Source organism: Myotis nattereri (assembly GCF_964212035.1).
Source record: "Myotis nattereri genome assembly, chromosome: 10".
Taxonomy (NCBI): Eukaryota; Metazoa; Chordata; class Mammalia; order Chiroptera; family Vespertilionidae; genus Myotis; species Myotis nattereri.
The window spans coordinates 40,072,724-40,089,239 of NC_138085.1; the positions used below are offsets into that span (position 1 = coordinate 40,072,724).

General features: G+C 56.4%; 1 protein-coding gene across 1 annotated transcript; it reads left to right on the forward strand.

The window, feature by feature from the left end:
- Positions 1-1,817: 1,817 nt before the first annotated feature.
- Positions 1,818-12,080, forward strand: FBXO41 (F-box protein 41; the record flags this gene model as incomplete). Its single annotated transcript, XM_081101455.1, has 12 exons — positions 1,818-2,713; positions 4,259-4,469; positions 4,925-4,998; positions 5,259-5,617; positions 6,408-6,649; positions 6,916-7,031; positions 7,165-7,317; positions 7,486-7,581; positions 9,195-9,313; positions 9,484-9,642; positions 10,926-11,041; positions 11,186-12,080. 12 exons carry the CDS (start codon positions 1,818-1,820, stop codon positions 11,246-11,248), a joined length of 2,604 nt encoding a protein of 867 aa, XP_080957581.1. The 3' UTR covers positions 11,249-12,080.
- Positions 12,081-16,516: the final 4,436 nt, after the last annotated feature.

The window sequence follows — 16,516 nt, forward strand, 5'->3', positions numbered from 1 at the left end:
ACATCACACACTCATACATCCATGTGGAAATGCCAAAGCAAATGGAACTCAAGAACAGGTCAGGATGGAGAGGCAGAGCTGAGACTTAATGGATTTACGGTGTGAGTTAACTCCAGGGAGTGCATCAGACTGCCAGGGGAGAAGATAAGGCAAAGGGGGCATGAAGACCTCTCCCATCAGAAGACAAGATTAGGAAAGCAGCAAGAAGAGGAGGTCAGAGAGCCCAAACTAGGCACCTTAATGGTAACCTATAAAGACTGAGGGATCAGGAGAATCAGCCAACGGGTCAAGTCGGTGAAGATACCTGGTGACAAGTGAATTGTCTGACTAGCAGGTGGGCTGTGATCTGGTGGAGCATGTTGCCATCAGAGGGTGGTTGAAACCTGATTGCAGGCAGTTAGAAAGAAGAAGGCAGTGAGGAATGGGGTAGACATCCTAGGAGGCAGGGGAGGGTTGACCAGAAGCCAGAGGTGATGGGGGGATGCACAGTGGGAGTTGAGGGTGACCAGGGCTGGGATTCCAGGAGGGTGGCTGCTTGTGCCAGAAGAGGTCGGGGGAGGACAAATATTATGACCCTTGGAGTAAAGGGCAGGCAAGGCCACTTATTGGAGACGAACCTAGCAATGAAATCTGAGGAGAGGACCTAGGTGCCCGGAGTGGCAGGGATTGGAGAGCAGGGTACAGAGGGCAGGAACAAACAGTGACACACACAGGCGTATTGTCAGGTGAGGTGACATCTTGGTCACTGCATCATGGTACCAATTGTCCAGCCTGTCTTATGGGTGTGGTTCGCATGACATGGAAATAAGCCCATCTTTTAAGAATTTTTTTTGAGATGTAACGTACATCCAGTCAGGTACATGTAGTGCATGAATCTCAAGTATACAGTTGATTGTTTACATATGTATACACCTGTATCACATAAGGTTCCCTCCTGCCCTTCCCAGTCCGTAGAGACCCCTAGGGGTAACCTCCATTCTGACTTTGTCATCTCCAATTTAGTCTGTTCTTAAACTCCACGTATATCGAATCCTATAGTGTGCATTCTGGTCTGGCTTCTTGCATCCATGTTGTTGCATGTACCAATGGTTCCTTTTCTTACTGCTGGGTTACTATTCCGTTATGAATATATGAATATACCACAGTCTAGTCATTCTATTGGTGATGGGCACTTGGGTTATATCCAGGTTAGAACTATTATAAATAAAATGAATGTCTTTTTAAAGATATATATTTTTATTGATTTCAGAGAGGGAGGTAGAAATGTCAATGAGAGACACATCTAATGACTGCCTCCTGCACTCCCCACACTGGGAATCCAGCCTGCAACCCTGGCATGCGCCCTGACCAGGAATCGCACCCTGGGACCTCTTGGTCCATGGGACGATGCTAAACCCACTGAGCATACCGGCCATGCAAAATGAATGCCTTTTTTTTTTTTTTTCTTAAAGAATTCTTTTTGTTTTTCGCTCTCCTACATGCACAGGCCCTTGCACGGGTAGCACAGCAAGCCAGCCCCCTCTGGGAGGTCCGGCCATGGGTTTCCCCTTGCCCCTCTCTCTGGGTCTCTCTGGGCACATGTTGTTCATGGAAAGTCAATTTCCTCACGTGTACGCGGTACGGGGTGTGAGGAAGGGAAGCTGAGAAACCCTTCCTAAGACTTACTCCCTCTCTTCTAGCCTCCTCACCCCTGACTGCGGGTGTCCTGAGCCTTCCTGATCCCGCAGGGGGGCTCACCCGCGGCCCCCCATGAGTGCACCCGGTTGATCGGCGGGGCGGCCGCGGTGGAGCCCGGAGGCCGCGGGGGCGGCGGGGCCATGGCCTCGCTGGACCTGCCGTACCGCTGCCCCCGCTGCGGGGAGCACAAGCGCTTCCGGAGCCTGTCGTCTCTGCGAGCGCACCTGGAGTACAGCCACACGTACGAGACCCTCTACATCCTCTCCAAGACCAACAGTATCTGCGAAGGTGCCGCCGCGGCCGCAGCGGCAGCCGCGGCGTCCGGCTTCCCGCTAGTGCCCGAGCCCGCCGCCCTGCTGGCGGTGCCCGGCGCCCGGCGCGAGGTCTTCGAGAGCACGTCCTTCCAGGGCAAGGAGCAGGCGGCCGGGCCGGCGCCCGCCACGCCCCACCTGCTGCACCACCACCACCACCACGCGCCCCTCGCCCACTTCCCCGGCGACCTGGTGCCCGCCAGCCTGCCCTGCGAGGAGCTGGCGGAGCCTGGCCTCGTGCCCGCCGCCGCCGCCCGCTACGCGCTGCGCGAGATTGAGATCCCGCTGGGGGAGCTGTTCGCCCGTAAGTCCGTGGCCTCCTCCGCGTGCTCCACGCCGCCTCCCGGCCCCAGCCCGTGCCCCGGGCCCACCACCGCCTCGCCCGCTTCCCCCTCGCCCGCCGATGTGGCTTACGAGGAGGGCCTGGCGCGCCTCAAGATCCGCGCGCTGGAGAAGCTGGAGGTGGACCGGCGGCTGGAGCGGCTGAGCGAGGAGGTGGAGCAGAAGATCGCCGGCCAGGTGGGCCGGCTGCAAGCCGAGCTGGAGCGCAAGGCCGCGGAGTTGGAGACGGCGCGGCAGGAGAGCGCGCGGCTGGGGCGCGAGAAGGAGGAGCTGGAGGAGCGTGCGTCTGAGCTCTCGCGCCAGGTGGACGTGAGCGTGGAGCTGCTGGCCTCGCTCAAGCAGGACCTAGTGCACAAGGAACAGGAGCTGAGCCGCAAGCAGCAGTGAGTGGCCCGCCGCGCCCCGTGGGTGAATGTGCCCGGCACTGTTCCCTAGTGGGTGACCCTGTGAGTCATTGTGCTACTGCCATCACCGTGAGTGTGGCAATGAGTGTGTCTGTGTGTGAGGCCATGAACATGTAACGATGGTGCCTGTGGGGCCAACAGTGTCATGGCTGTGTTTAGGACTGTGAGTCCATGATCTTGAAACATGTTCTTTAAAATCTATATGTTATCGATTTCAGAGAGGAAAGGGAGAGAGAGAGATAGAAATATCAATGATGAGAGAGAATCATTGATCGGCTGCCTCCTGCACGCCCCATAGCGGAGATCAAGCGTGCAACCCCGGGCATGTGTCCTGACCAGGAACCGTGACCTCCTGGTTCATAGGTCGATGCTCAAGCACGGAGCCAGGCCGGCCGGTGAAACACATTCTTCACTTGGCTTCCAGGACACTCTCCTGGGATCTCCTTCTGTCTCTTTGCTCCTCCTCAGTCTTCGTTGCTTCTCCTTATGTCTCTGGTCTTTAAGTGTAGAATGATGAAATATGTAGATGTTACGCATCTGTCCCCATAGTGATGCAAGCTCCATGGTGGCAGGAATTTTTCTCTGCTTATTCACTGCTGTGTCCCCAGTACCTAGAACAGTATCTGGTACCAGGAAGGTGCTCAGTCAATGTTGAGTGGATGCATGAACGACTGTGAATGCAATTGGGAGTAAATACTCTGTGACTCTTAAGTGTGCTGTGTGTACATGGAACTCCTGGAGGTGGTAGTGCATTGGGAAGTGTGCTTCTGCATCTGAGAATGTTTCTGAAAAATGTGTGTGTGGTGGGGGTGGGGTTAGGGGATGTTTGAATGTGTTGGTGAGACTGTGCCTTTCTCAGACTGTGTGCCTGCGAATACGTGTATTTGAGTGGGGCTATGTATTGGACTTTGCGTACTTGGCTGTGTGACTGTGTGTGTCTGTGAGTTTGTCTGGAGGCAGGAGGTGGCTGTGTGTGACTGAGTATGCCTGGGGCACTGGGATGTCCAGTTGTGTGGGGCTGGGTGAGTGGGGTGTGAGTGTGTAACTCAGAATATATGCTGGCATTTCTTTTCTTTTTTTAAAACAATTTATAATTTTTATATATTTATTTTTTTAAATATATTTCTTTATTGATTTCAGAGAAGAAGGGAGAAGGAGAGAGAGATAGAAACATCAATGATGAGAGAGAATCATTGATCAGCTGCCTCCTGCACACCCCCTACTGGGGATCGAGCCCGCAACCCAGGCATGTGCCCTTGACCGGAATTGAACCTGGGACCCATCGGTCCGCAGGCTGACGCTCTATCCACTGAGCCAAGCTGGCTAGGGCTATGCTGGCATTTCTGTGTGTGCCATTGTGTGGGACAGTGTGCCTGGGCCTGTTCTATATGTTTCCATGTGACCATGAGCAGACACCGGGGGCAGCTGTGCCCCATGTCGCTCCCCCACTGGCCAGGGACTCCTCTAGAGGGTGGGTGGGCGGATAGGCTGAGGCACGGGGGTAAGAGACTGCTCCGGGCCCAGGGAGGTGGTGCAGATCGACCAGTTCCTGAAGGAGACTGCGGCACGGGAGGCCAGCGCCAAGCTGCGGCTGCAGCAGTTCATCGAGGAGCTCCTGGAGCGGGCTGACCGTGCCGAGCGGCAGCTGCAGGTCATCAGCAGCAGCTGCGGCAGCACACCGAGTGCCAGCCTGGGCCGTGGCGCTGGGCCCGGGCCCCGGGGCCCCGGGAGAGTGGTGAGTGCCCATCGCCCTTCCCTCCTCCACCCGCACACCTGATTTCCACAAACTCCCCTCACGTGTGGCCTGACATCCCCCCTGGGATGCTCCCTTTTTGGCTCTTCCCCGTGAGCAGACGGTAGGCCTGAAGTAGGGGGTCAAGGAATAGGGGAGCCCCTCTGAGGTGGCAGAAGCGCAGGCCTCTGAGGCTGTAGTGGGTGTGATTCAGAGGCCCATCCCTGCAAATGAGAGCCCAGGAGCCACAAGCTGGGCCTGGGGTGCGGGGTGGGTATGCGGAGGCGGCTGGCGAGCCTGCCTCTCGGCTGTCTGTCTACTATTTGTCCATCTTTCCCAACTTTTTTCCTTCTTCTCTCTCCTCTTCTCTCCACCTTGCTCCCTGTTTTACCTGCTCCTTCTCATCCTCTTGCCTCCTCTGCCCTCCTTTCCTTCCCTCCTGCTCTGGGGGCCCACAGCGAGAACACCACGTGGGGATGGCCATGCCTAGCACATATGCGGTGTCACGGCATGGCTCCTCTCCCAGCACAGGGTAAGCCTCGGGCCCACCTCCCTGCCCCCCCACGCAGCCCACCCTCACCCTGGCCCACTGGATGGCTGACCTGTCTGGAGGCTGGTCTCCCCTCTCCCCATCCTCCTTGGGTCCCCTCTGTCCGTCTGCCTTTCCACACTCAGAGGGGGCTCTTGGAAAGTAGGGTGGGTGGGTTGCCCTTGGCCAGCGTTAGGGGTGGGATGGGGAGTTCGGCAGGCCTGGTGCCTCTCCTCCTTACCATCTGCTCCACCCCACCGTAGGGCCTCCAGCCGCGTCCCAGCTGCATCCCAGAGCTCAGGCTGCTATGACAGTGACAGTCTGGAGTTGCCCCGGCCAGAAGAAGGGGCCCCGGAGGACAGTAACCCTGGGGGCGTGGGCACACGGGCCCCGGCTACCAACGGTGGCTCAGAGCGGGCTCAGGCCCCTCGAAGCTCAGGCCTGCGGCGCCAGGCCATTCAGAACTGGCAGCGCAGACCCCGCCGGCACAGCACGGAGGGCGAGGAGGGTGACATTTCGGACGTGGGCTCCCGAACCACCGAGTCAGAGGCTGAGGGCCCCTCGGACGTCCCCCGCCCTGGGCCTGCTGTGGCTGGGCCATTAAGCAGCTGCCGGCTCTCAGGTGAGTCCTAGGGGGGTGGGCAGAGAGGCCAGGCTTCCCCTGGTGCAGGCCCTCTCAGAAGACACGGGGCTGAGGCAGCACATCTCCTGGGCTCCTGCACCTCCTTTTCCCCAGCCCAGACTTCCCACGGTGAGAACGACACTCCCACCCAGCACTCGCGTCCAGACAGGGCGTGCTGCAGCACAGGGCACTCCGGTTGGGTTGTGCACAAGGGTGCCACACCAAAAGGGCTCCATTGATGTGGTGGGTTCACTGACATTTACAGGAGAGTAGCTAGGTGTTGGCTCCGGACTCTGTGGCCCCTGAAGCAGTTGGAGGAGGGGTGCCTTCCCTTATAGAAACAAGGCCATGCACATACGCGGACGGGTGAGGGCCAGGAGGGGAGAGGGCTCCGGTCAGGGTGTGGGCTGCCCCTGTGACTGCTTTGGGCAGCCTCTCACCTGCCTCTGCTCCCAGAGGCCCCATTTCTGTCCATCCATACCCTAACCCTCCAAACACTTTCCTTCTCCAAACCTGATTCAGTTGCCTCATCTCGGGGGTGAGTTCAGACTATGCGATGACATATTATCTTAAAAATAATTTACTTGAGGAAAGACTGCCTTTTCTAATTTGCAAAATTAGGGGCGGGGTGACGCAGAACAGAGGAATGCAGAGGCCCTTGTCTTTCTCCCAAGGCACTGGTCCCCCAGCCTGGGTCCCCCATGCCCAGGGCTCCTGCAGCTCCTACCCTACATCGCCATGCTGGCCTTTGACCCTCCACACTCACCTTTGACCCTTTGGTATTGTGCAGCCCGCTCTGAGGGAGGCAGTGGGCGGGGTCGGCGAGCAGAGAGGGGCAGCCCCTCACGTTCCAATGAGGTCATCAGCCCAGAGATCCTCAAGATGCGAGCCGCCCTGTTCTGCATCTTCACCTACTTGGACACCCGCACCCTCCTGCATGCCGCCGAGGTCTGCCGCGACTGGCGCTTTGTGGCCCGCCACCCTGCTGTCTGGACGCGGGTGCTGCTCGAGAATGCCCGAGTCTGTTCCAAGGTACCTGTTTCTGCCCACTCTCCCTGCCCTCCCACTCATCCCTGCTGTGAGCTCACACATGCACGCGCGCACCCCCCCCACCCCCCGCACCCCCCAGCTTTCCAGCATCTGGTCCCTCCAGGTTTGGTCCTTGCAGTCCTTACAAGACCCCCAACTCTTGCCTGGTTTCCTAAAATGCTCTCATGGAGCTCCTATCCTAGAGCTGGTCCACCTCCAGCCAACCAAGTTCAGGCCCCTCACCCCCGGTCACCCCTCTCTCCCTGCAGTTCTTGGCAATGCTGGCTCAGTGGTGCACCCAGGCCCACTCGCTGACCCTGCAGAACCTGAAGCCTCGGCAGCGGGGCAAGAAGGAAAGCAAGGAGGAGTATGCCCGGAGCACCCGGTGAGGCCGTGGTGGGTGGGTGTGTGCGTGGGTGGGAGGGTGCTCCTGGGCCATAGACCTAGGATTCTGTGGGGATGCTTCTCAGAGCAGGAGGGGGCCACAAGCCTCTCCCTGACCTCTTGGCCATCCCCAGGGGCTGTCTGGAAGCGGGGCTGGAGTCCCTGCTGAAGGCGGCGGGGGGCAACCTGCTGATCCTGCGCATCTCCCACTGTCCCAACATCCTCACTGACCGCTCGCTCTGGCTGGCCAGCTGCTACTGCCGCGCTCTGCAGGCCGTCACCTACAGGTGGGTCCATCCCACCGGAAGCATCCCCAAGAGGGGTCCCTGCACTCTGCTCTGCATACCCTTCTCTCAGGGCTCTCAGGCAGAGACCCAAGAGCTCTGTGGCCTCAGGGAAGGGAGCAGAGGCCACCAGGGAGAGTGGGTGGCCCCAGCTTTGTCTCTTCTCAACAGGAGCGCCACAGATCCCGTTGGCCATGAGGTCATTTGGGCCCTGGGCGCAGGCTGCAGAGAGATAGTCTCCCTCCAGGTGGCGCCACTTCACCCCTGGTGAGCCCTGGCTGGGTGAGGAGGGGACAGAGTTGGATGGGGTCTGTGGCTGAGGACTGGGCAGATCTAGGCCCACTCAATCGATTGTCTGTTGGGGAGACCAGATTTGCATTCATCAAACTGTGTTTAGGTGTTAGGAGCAAGGCTCAACATCATGTCCTGGTTATAGAGTATGACTTTGGGCAACCCAATTGTGCTTCAGTTTCTCAACCTGCAAAGTAAAGGTGATATTAGGGATCTGTTGACTTTATTAGGACTGTTCCTGGCTCAAATGAGATGTGTCCATGAAGCCCACAGGGCCCACAGTGAGTGAGGCGTGAACATTAGGGAGGTTGGTTTGGCACCTGAAAGGCAGTTCAGGGTGGTCAGTGTATAAATGTACAAAAGAGCTGGTGGTTGGTGAGTCCAGGCTGTGGTGTCACTCATGGCTTTCCTTGGAGCTCCTCGAACATGTCAGGCTTTTCTGCTCCCTGCACCTTGACCTCCAAGCCCTCTCTTCACGTGACAGCTCCTCCCAAGCCCTCCAGTGTCCCTGGGAGAATTTGTCACTGCTCTCCTGCCTTCATTCCAACTGCACCTTGTCCCCACCCTGCTATGGCCCACTTTGCAACAGTTTCTCTGTATTTCAGTCTCCATGAGACTCATGGTTCTCAGGGCAGAGGCTGAAATGTCCGTTCCACATCTGTGGTACCAAGGGTGTGGCAGATGTCTGTGGCCTGGGCGAGTGTTGAGGGATGCGTTGTTCAGGGAAACAGCCAGTTTGGTGTGAGTGGTAGGCAGAGCCCAGCGGTGAGTGTGTAAAGGCAGGTCGGGGAACGGTCAGGAAGGCCTTGCCTAAGGGGCTTAGATTTTTGCATTTTTTATCTAGAAAGTGCTGGGAAGCGATTGGGGATTTTAGATCTTAAAAAATGGGGTTACGCCGAAACCGGTTTGGCTCGGTGGATAGAGCGTCGGCCTGCGGACTGAAAGGTCCCGGGTTCGATTCCGGTCAAGGGCATGTACCTGGGTTGCGGGCATATCCCCAGTGGGAGATGTGCAGGAGGCAGCTGATCGATGTTTCTCTCTCATCGATGTTTCTAACTCTCTATCTCTCTCCCTTCCTCTCTGTAAAAAATCAATGAAATATATTTTTTTAAAAAAATGGGGTTGCATCAGACAAGTAACATTTTTTGTGCCCCTCTTCACCCCACTGTCTGCTCCTTCAGGGCAGGGACCATGTCTGTACTGTCACCACTACATCCCCAGGGCCCAGCTCAGTTGTTCTTGGCTTAGTAGATACTTACAGCCATTTGTTGAATGACTGAGTGAGGGAATGTAGGAATGACTGGCTTACCTTTAGCAGCAGGTTGTCTAGTCATAATCCAGATGAACATTGATCATGGTCTGAACTGTAGGTTGAAGACTTATTCAGGAATCGGAATCCATGGGCCTTGGCAGGAGATGAGGGAGGGGGAGTCAGGGATGATCCCAGGTTTCTGACTTGAGCAGCTGGGGTGATTGGTGGGGCCCTTGCCCAAGGGTGAGCCTGAAGGTGATCCCAAAGGAGGATGAGGCTCGGGGTGTCACATAACCAGCAGCTTTCCTGACAGCCCTTCCTTCCCCCCATTCTCCAGCCAGCAGCCCTTGCGCTTCAGCAATCGTTGCCTGCAGATGATCGGTCGCTGTTGGCCCCACCTCAGGGCCCTGGGGGTTGGGGGTGCCGGCTGTGGGGTGCAGGGCCTGGCATCACTCGGTAAGTTTTCCTTGGGGCTAGGGTGGGGTTAGTGGGATGCAGGCATGGGCGTGATACTGAAATCTCAGAGGAGCTCTGGGCTGCAGCCTGGGTGATAGCAGGAGCATCGGGTGGGCGGGAGGTAACCTGGAGGGTTCGGTCAGCAGCACCTCCCCTCTTCCTCTTCCTAGCAAGAAACTGCATGAGGCTGCAGGTCCTGGAGCTGGACCACGTGTCGGAGATCACCCAGGAGGTGGCGGCTGAGGTCTGCCGGGAAGGCCTGAAAGGGCTGGAGATGCTGGTGCTCACGGCCACCCCCGTCACCCCCAAAGCCCTGCTGCATTTCAACAGTGAGTGATGGGGCATGCGGGGTGGGGTACAAGTGTCACCTCTTACCATGCCTTGCCAGCAGGTAGCATAACCAGCTCCCTGTCACTCCTGGTCAGCAAGCGCAGTGCTGGGGTTAGACTGACCAGGGCTCTAGCCCTGGCTTTGCCACCAATGCCTTCTGAGGCCGGTGTGGCATTCAAGGCCTTCTAACATGTGGCCCAAGTAGTTCAGTTCAGCTACATCTATTGCCCTGTGCTCTACCCACATTGGAGACAGGAGCTATGCAGCGGCATTGGCCCCCATGTGAGCCTCCAGCCAAGGGCAGAGGCAGGAGAGCAGGCAGGTTAAGATCATAGGTTCTGGGGCTTGACTGACCTGGGTCTCAATTCTGACTCTACTGCTTATTAGCTGTGTGACTTCAGGCAGGTTACTATACATCTGAGTTCTGTACCCCATTTCCTAAGCTGAATTTCTAGAATGAATGAGAGGATTGAATGAGATGGTGTGTGTGAGCCTCCAAGGACAGTTCAGAGGGAAGACTCCTTTCCCTGGTATAGATTGCAAGTCATGCCTCCTCTGGCCCCACTCCCTCCAGCTATCCACTCCGTCTCCGGTCATTCCTCCACATTCTAGAGGACATGGGTGCCCAGCTTGGGCTGCCCACACCCAAAAGTGAGACCGTCATCCAAGACCATTTGACCCTCGGCAAGACCTCAGGTCCTGAGCACCAAAGGTTCTTTGACCTTATTATTCCCAGGATCCTCTTCTTCCCTCCCCTTCAGCTTCATGGCCTTGCCTTGGACTGACCACCAGAACTAACGGCTCAGCCTTCAAAATCCTGACCTTCAGGACCCTCTCAGCCTCCTGACCTTCCTGCTCCTCCTCTCCTGACTTCATGGCAACATTCGGTCCCTTAAGCTCCCAACTTGTTTGCTCCCTGTCTCCCCTCCTCTGTGCTCCAGCCGAGACCACCAGCCTCACTTCCGCTACTCTGTCTTTGTAATTCACTTCCAAATGCCCAGGCCACAGCACAACTGTCCCTTCTGCCAGGGAAGTTCCCAGAGCTCCTGCACAGCTGTTGCCCACACATCCTCCCAGAGTCCACCGCAGCCTCTGCTGTGACGTCACCTTCCACCTGCTCCCATTGTCTGGTTGAGCCCCGGGGCAGTGTGGGTCTGCTCTCCTGGTTATGATCTCAGTGCCTGGCATTTGATTGCCTCTCAGTAGGTTCTGATTTCATTAGTGATGGGAGAGGAGGCAGCCCGGCCAAACTCGGGCTCCTATCTTACCCACCTTTTCCCAGGCATTTGCCGGAACCTCAAGTCCATTGTGGTCCAGATTGGGATTGCTGATTATTTCAAAGAGCCCAGCAGTCCCGAGGCCCAGAAGCTGTTTGAAGACATGGTGACAAAACTCCAGGTGAGGAATTGGTTCTGAGGCCACCCAAGACCCCATGACCCTAGGCTGGGGCTGGGGATTTGGGTTTGTGATGTGAAGAAAGCTTCACCTGTGTGACCCTAAGGATTGGGCCCTGAGGAGAACTAACCCGGGTTTGCTCTGCAGGCCCTGCGACGGAGGCCCGGCTTCTCTAAGATCCTGCACATCAAGGTGGAAGGCGGCTGCTAACCCGGGTGAGGGGCGGCAGGGCCCCTGCCAGCCCCACCCAGGGCACTCTCTTTGGACTTCCAGAGGGACCCTGATTTGGACTAGACCTTCAGAGGCCTGGTGTCATCTCTGGCTTCCAGGAAGGGGTTGACGGTTTCCTGTCCTCTCCTGGGATAGCAGAACAACAGGCCTGACCCTGGGAACTGTCTCTTCAGGGCAGGGGCTCGGACAGAAGCTGCCCCCTGCCCCTACCCAGTCCCCAGCTGGAGCAGCCTTCTGGGCACAGCCAGCGAGGAGCTGTCACCACCAGCACCTGGTGTCTTCCCCCTGAGGGTCTGCAATAACCACCCAGTGGCCCTTGGCTGCTCTGGCAGGCCTTCATTCTTGAGGCCCAGCCTGCCCTCAGGTCCTCTGCTAGGCCCAGGCAGGTCAGACTTGGTAAGGAGGGCTCTTCTCCTCGCCCTGCTCCGTCCCCGCCCTCTGTGGGGCACCCTTCAGACAGCCCACCGGGGACTGGGTCCACATTCTCTGAGGATAACACATGGGCCGAGGAGCCTGAGCAAGTGTCAGCCGAAGGTGAGGTAGCGGGAGTGGGCTTGGAAGGGCAAAACATTCACTCAGATTTTCTCCCCAGGACATTGAAACCATCTCTCCCAAAGGAAGAAATTGCCAGGAAGAGAAAAAAGTTTCTATTGATATAGGCAAGACCTCCCTCCCCCAATAACCACATTTCCCATACACACAAGAGCTAAATTCTGAGCTAAAAGGTGCATGTTTCCATAACTGTCAGCAATCCTAATCCAGTCACCTGTGAGAAGCAGTTCCCGTCCTCAAGGAATGGCCTTTTTTTTTTTTTTAAATATATATATTTTATTGATTTCAGATAGGGAGGAGAGAAACATCAATGATGAAAGAGAATCATTGAATGCCCTCCTGCACGCCCCCTACTGGGAGGTTGAGACTGCAACCCAGGCATGTGCCCTTGACCGGAATCGAACCCTGAACCCTTCAGTCTGCAGTCCGATGCTCTATCCATGGCATCCAAACCGGCTAGAGCAGGAATGGCCTTCTAATCCAGGTGCTTGGGCAGGACTCTGATGGCCTTTGGATCCCCAAGGCTGTGTGGGAGGAAGTCAGTCACTGGCTGACCTCTGTATGGGGGCCTGGGCGAGGCTGGGAGGCTGGTTTGGTTTGCTTCCTTGTCTGGCTTGCTTAAAGATGTAGCCCTTTAAGGAAGCTAGGCCCATCTAGCTAAGAATGAACTGGTCCCATGGGCTAAGGGCTCGGTTGGGAGTTTTCTGCCCGGGGGTAGTTCTGAGGCCCAAGCCAGAGCCACTTGGCTTAGAAGCCACAGAATGGATGCAAGTGGGGTTTTCACTCACCCTCCCACGGTCCCCACAGGACCAGGTCCCAGCACTGAGACTCAGGTCTCCCAGTTCCTCCTCAGAGCTCCCACAGTGGCTGAGGTGGGTCCTGCCAACCTTCATTTGGAAAGTTCTTTCATTCTTCATCTTAGGGTTTCCTTCTCTCCTGCACAGGACTGGCTTTCAGCCCTAATCACTAGGCAGCTGGTGGCTGAGGCAGGGTTCCTCCAATTTCTCAGTTCTTCCCCGGGACCCAACTTTCTGCTACAACCCAGCTTGAACATCAAGGACCAGCCCTGGGTTACCCTGCAGTGAGGCCCCCAGAGCTGGGCCCCACAGACTCAGCGGTGCACCCCGCTTCCCTGGCTCCACACCCAGTTCTCCCGGCTCTTCCCATTGTTGATGACTTTTCCTCCCATGGCTTATTCTGGCCCTGCCCTTCGAAGATCCCCAAATACCAAGGGTGTCATATTGGCAACTCCCTGTCCTGTCCTGCACGGAGCCTTGGCGGTGTGGTATCTCCACTCCAGAGCAGCTGGCTTTATTGACTCCTCCTCAGCCCTGCCCCCAGGAATCATGGGAAGAAGCACAACTCTGCTGGCCTAGAGGGAGGCGGAGGTCTACTTAGACCTGGCTGCTCTGGGTGCATCAGTCCTGCCTTCCAACTGCACCCTCCAAAGCCCTGCTCCACATGACCCCGGGATCAGAGGTGCTGCCCTCCCTGTCTCCTGGACAAAGCACAAAGGGGTGCCCTGCTTGGCCAGAGCCTGCCCTGCCGGGACCTTTTCTGCCCCAGGAGGCCTCTGTCCCTGAACACAGGCTCTGGGCAGTTTCTCCCTGGGGGGGTGCCCACCGGGATGCCCGGCATCAGCCCTGGGAAAGGAAGTCAGTGCCCGGGCAGTGAGCTTAAGTGGGAGAAAGGACTGATGTCAGTAGCAGGTTTGTTCACTCATTTGTTCGTTTGTGTGACAGCCCTGCACACCACCAGCACTGCAGGCAGCGGAGTGAACAAGACTCCCTCTCCTGCTGGGGGGAAGCTTGCCTCTCACAGGTTTGGCTGTTTCCAGAAAACCCCCCAAGTCCAGCCAAGCGAAGGATGTATGGGAGTCTATATCGTACATGCCCAGGCCCCCGTCAACAGGAACATGGGTTATAGTATGTCCCATTGCACACCTGCCCCTGGGGCCAATAGGCTTGCATGGCTGAGAACTGGCAAGTTTGCAGGCCTCCACCCACACCAGCTCGATGCTATTTTTTGCTTCTCTTCAGGGGGGTGAGCCCTGCTGCTAAGCGGGGAGCTTTTGTTGGTGGGAATGCTCCATTTGTTCTTTGGCAACCCTATAGCTAGGGCTGATGACGGGAACGGATGGAGGGTCCAGCCCTCCCTCACTCGCCCCTATCTCACACCTGACAAGATGCAAAGAGGAGGTTCAAAGAGCAAACCAAGGCAGGTCCTGCTCCAGGGGCCCAGGCCTGTATAGGGGGCCCATGGGTGGGGGCCACTTGGTATCCCAACCACCGTCCTGTCGTACAGCCTGAACCCAGCACCTGGGGACTCCGAGTACTTGGATTGAGCGTTTGGTCATGCTTTATTTGGGCTGCCGCCTCTGCACTGGCAGGGAACAAAGGAGATGCTGTAGATGTCTGCACCCCAGAGGGGGAGGAGCAGGCTGCCCAGAACCATGGCTTTAACTGCCAGAAGAGACCACTGAAGGACCAAGGCAGCTCAGGTATTCCTAGTCCAGTGAATGGAGTTTGAGCCAGTCCCTCAGGAATTGCCTCAAAAAAAGAAAAGCCGCCTCCTTCCTAAGGTCTGTGGCTCCAAGGTTTGGCTCCGTCCTTTGTCTTTGGGCCCTGCCTCTAGTCCTTTGGGCCGTAAGTGGGAGCTGCCCAAATCCTAGTCCTAAGGCGCTAAATGGAAGACCTTAACAGAGTGACTATCGGTGCCAAAGACCCAGTTCCTGCTGGACTTGGGGTGATAACAGGAGATATGGTGAGTGGGTGCAGGGCCCTTGTGCTCAGAGGGCTCAAACTGATGGGATCTGTCCCAGCATGTCACCCCTGGTGAGTGTTACTTCTCTCCCCAAGGGGCCTGGCACATCTCTCTAGCCCTGCTGGCCATGCTTGCTCACCCAGCCTTGTCCCAGGCCTGCATTTCTGTATATATTGCTGTGTATCGTGTATATGTATTTATTCCTGGACAAGTGTGTTCGGCAGCCCTTGCCTGAGAATAAGGTGTAGGGTTAGGTGGAGATCAGAAATCAGAATACCAGGGCCAACTAAGGCAGCCAGGTCCTATTCCCTCCCCAACCCCTGGGAACCGGGCCAGTCCCAAGACCGCCCTGACAATCAGGCAGGCTTCCCCACAAGAGGCCGAGCCTCACCTGCCACCACTGGCATGGCCCCAGGGAGGCTTGGCCCCGGCCTTCCAGCCTCAGTTCTGCCCTGGCAGGGGTCTTGCACTCAACTCAGAGGCCTGAGGTGACCCAGGCTTGCCTCCTGGCTGGCATGAGCAGGCTTGGCTCTAGCGGGCACTGCTGGTGGAGACTTCCACCACTGACCCCAGGCCCTGCCTTCCCTGCACAGCCAGGCTGCAATGGGCCTGAGCCGGGAAAGGGTGGCTTCCCCCACCCCAAGCACATCAGGCAGAGGAGTGGAAAGCATTTTTCGATTTTGTTTAAGTGGTGCCTGTACCTCCAGTCCCCAGGGGCCTTCAGTGGCCCCACTTCTCTGCCACACCAGGCATCACCATCCCAGCACTTTGCTCCATGTCACCCATAGATGCCCTTTGCTGAATGTACCTGAGTGTATGTATTTAAGAGGACTCACACAGGCATCAGAAAATTTATGGCTTTGTATCCAATAAAAGATGGTGAAACTGGAATATCTGCCTCAGGGCAATAAATGGTAGGTGGCCATATTTGTTGGTCTGTGTCAACAAGCCTCTCTGCAGCTGAAGTGCACTGAAGCGGCAAAGAGGAGGGTGGCCAGAGCAGCATCAACGGGGTGAATGAAGCATCAGAAGACCTGTCTCTGGACGCAGACGTCACTGGAGCAGGCCATGCAGGTGACTGCCCCTGCCACAGCTCACTCCCTCTCGCTGTGTGTGTGTGGACAGCAAGCCTTGGTGCCATTTCTGCCTCAGCCAGGAGAGACCACCTTTAAGGACGCCTCCAGCACAAGTGCAGCGGGAGCAGCAGGCACTGCCAGTCCCTCACTGGCCTGGTCACATCCTCAGGAGGCTGATTAGCCAGTCAGGCTTCAGCCTGAGGGAGACACCAAATTGCCCAACATGGTCTGGCTTCAACCTCCCTATTTTACCCAATGGGGTTGCCCCACCGATTTGATCACTCAGGTATGAAATATTAAAAATCAGAAAAACCAACAGGTGTTTATACTTTAAACTGTGTGGCTCTAGCATCAAATAAGTAGATGAGCACTTATCACCCTGTTCCTATCTTCATTATACATTTAGAGCAGCTGAGACTCAGAAAAATTAGTTTACACTAAGACTATCAAGTTAGGATGTGGGATTCCAAAGTCTGGATCTGCCCATACCCCATTTCACCTTTGAGTCCATCTAATTGGGAGTGGTTGGGCTCAGGAATTAAAACAAAACAAAACAAACACAAATAAAAATCACGCCTGGCTGGTGTGTCTCTGTGGTTGAACGTCAACCCATGAACCAGGAGGTTAGAGTTTGATTCCCAGTCAGGGCACATGCCTGGGTTGCAGGCTTGATGTCCAGTAGGGAGGTATAGGAGGCAGCCGATCAATGAATCTCACTCATCATTCAGTTTTTTTTCTCTCCTCCCTTCCTCTCTCTGAAATTTATATATATATTTAAAATCATTTCCCAGTACCAAGCAGCAAAAGCTTCAGTGGTTCAATATGACTTCCATAAGGACCAATGACAGCTAGCTGC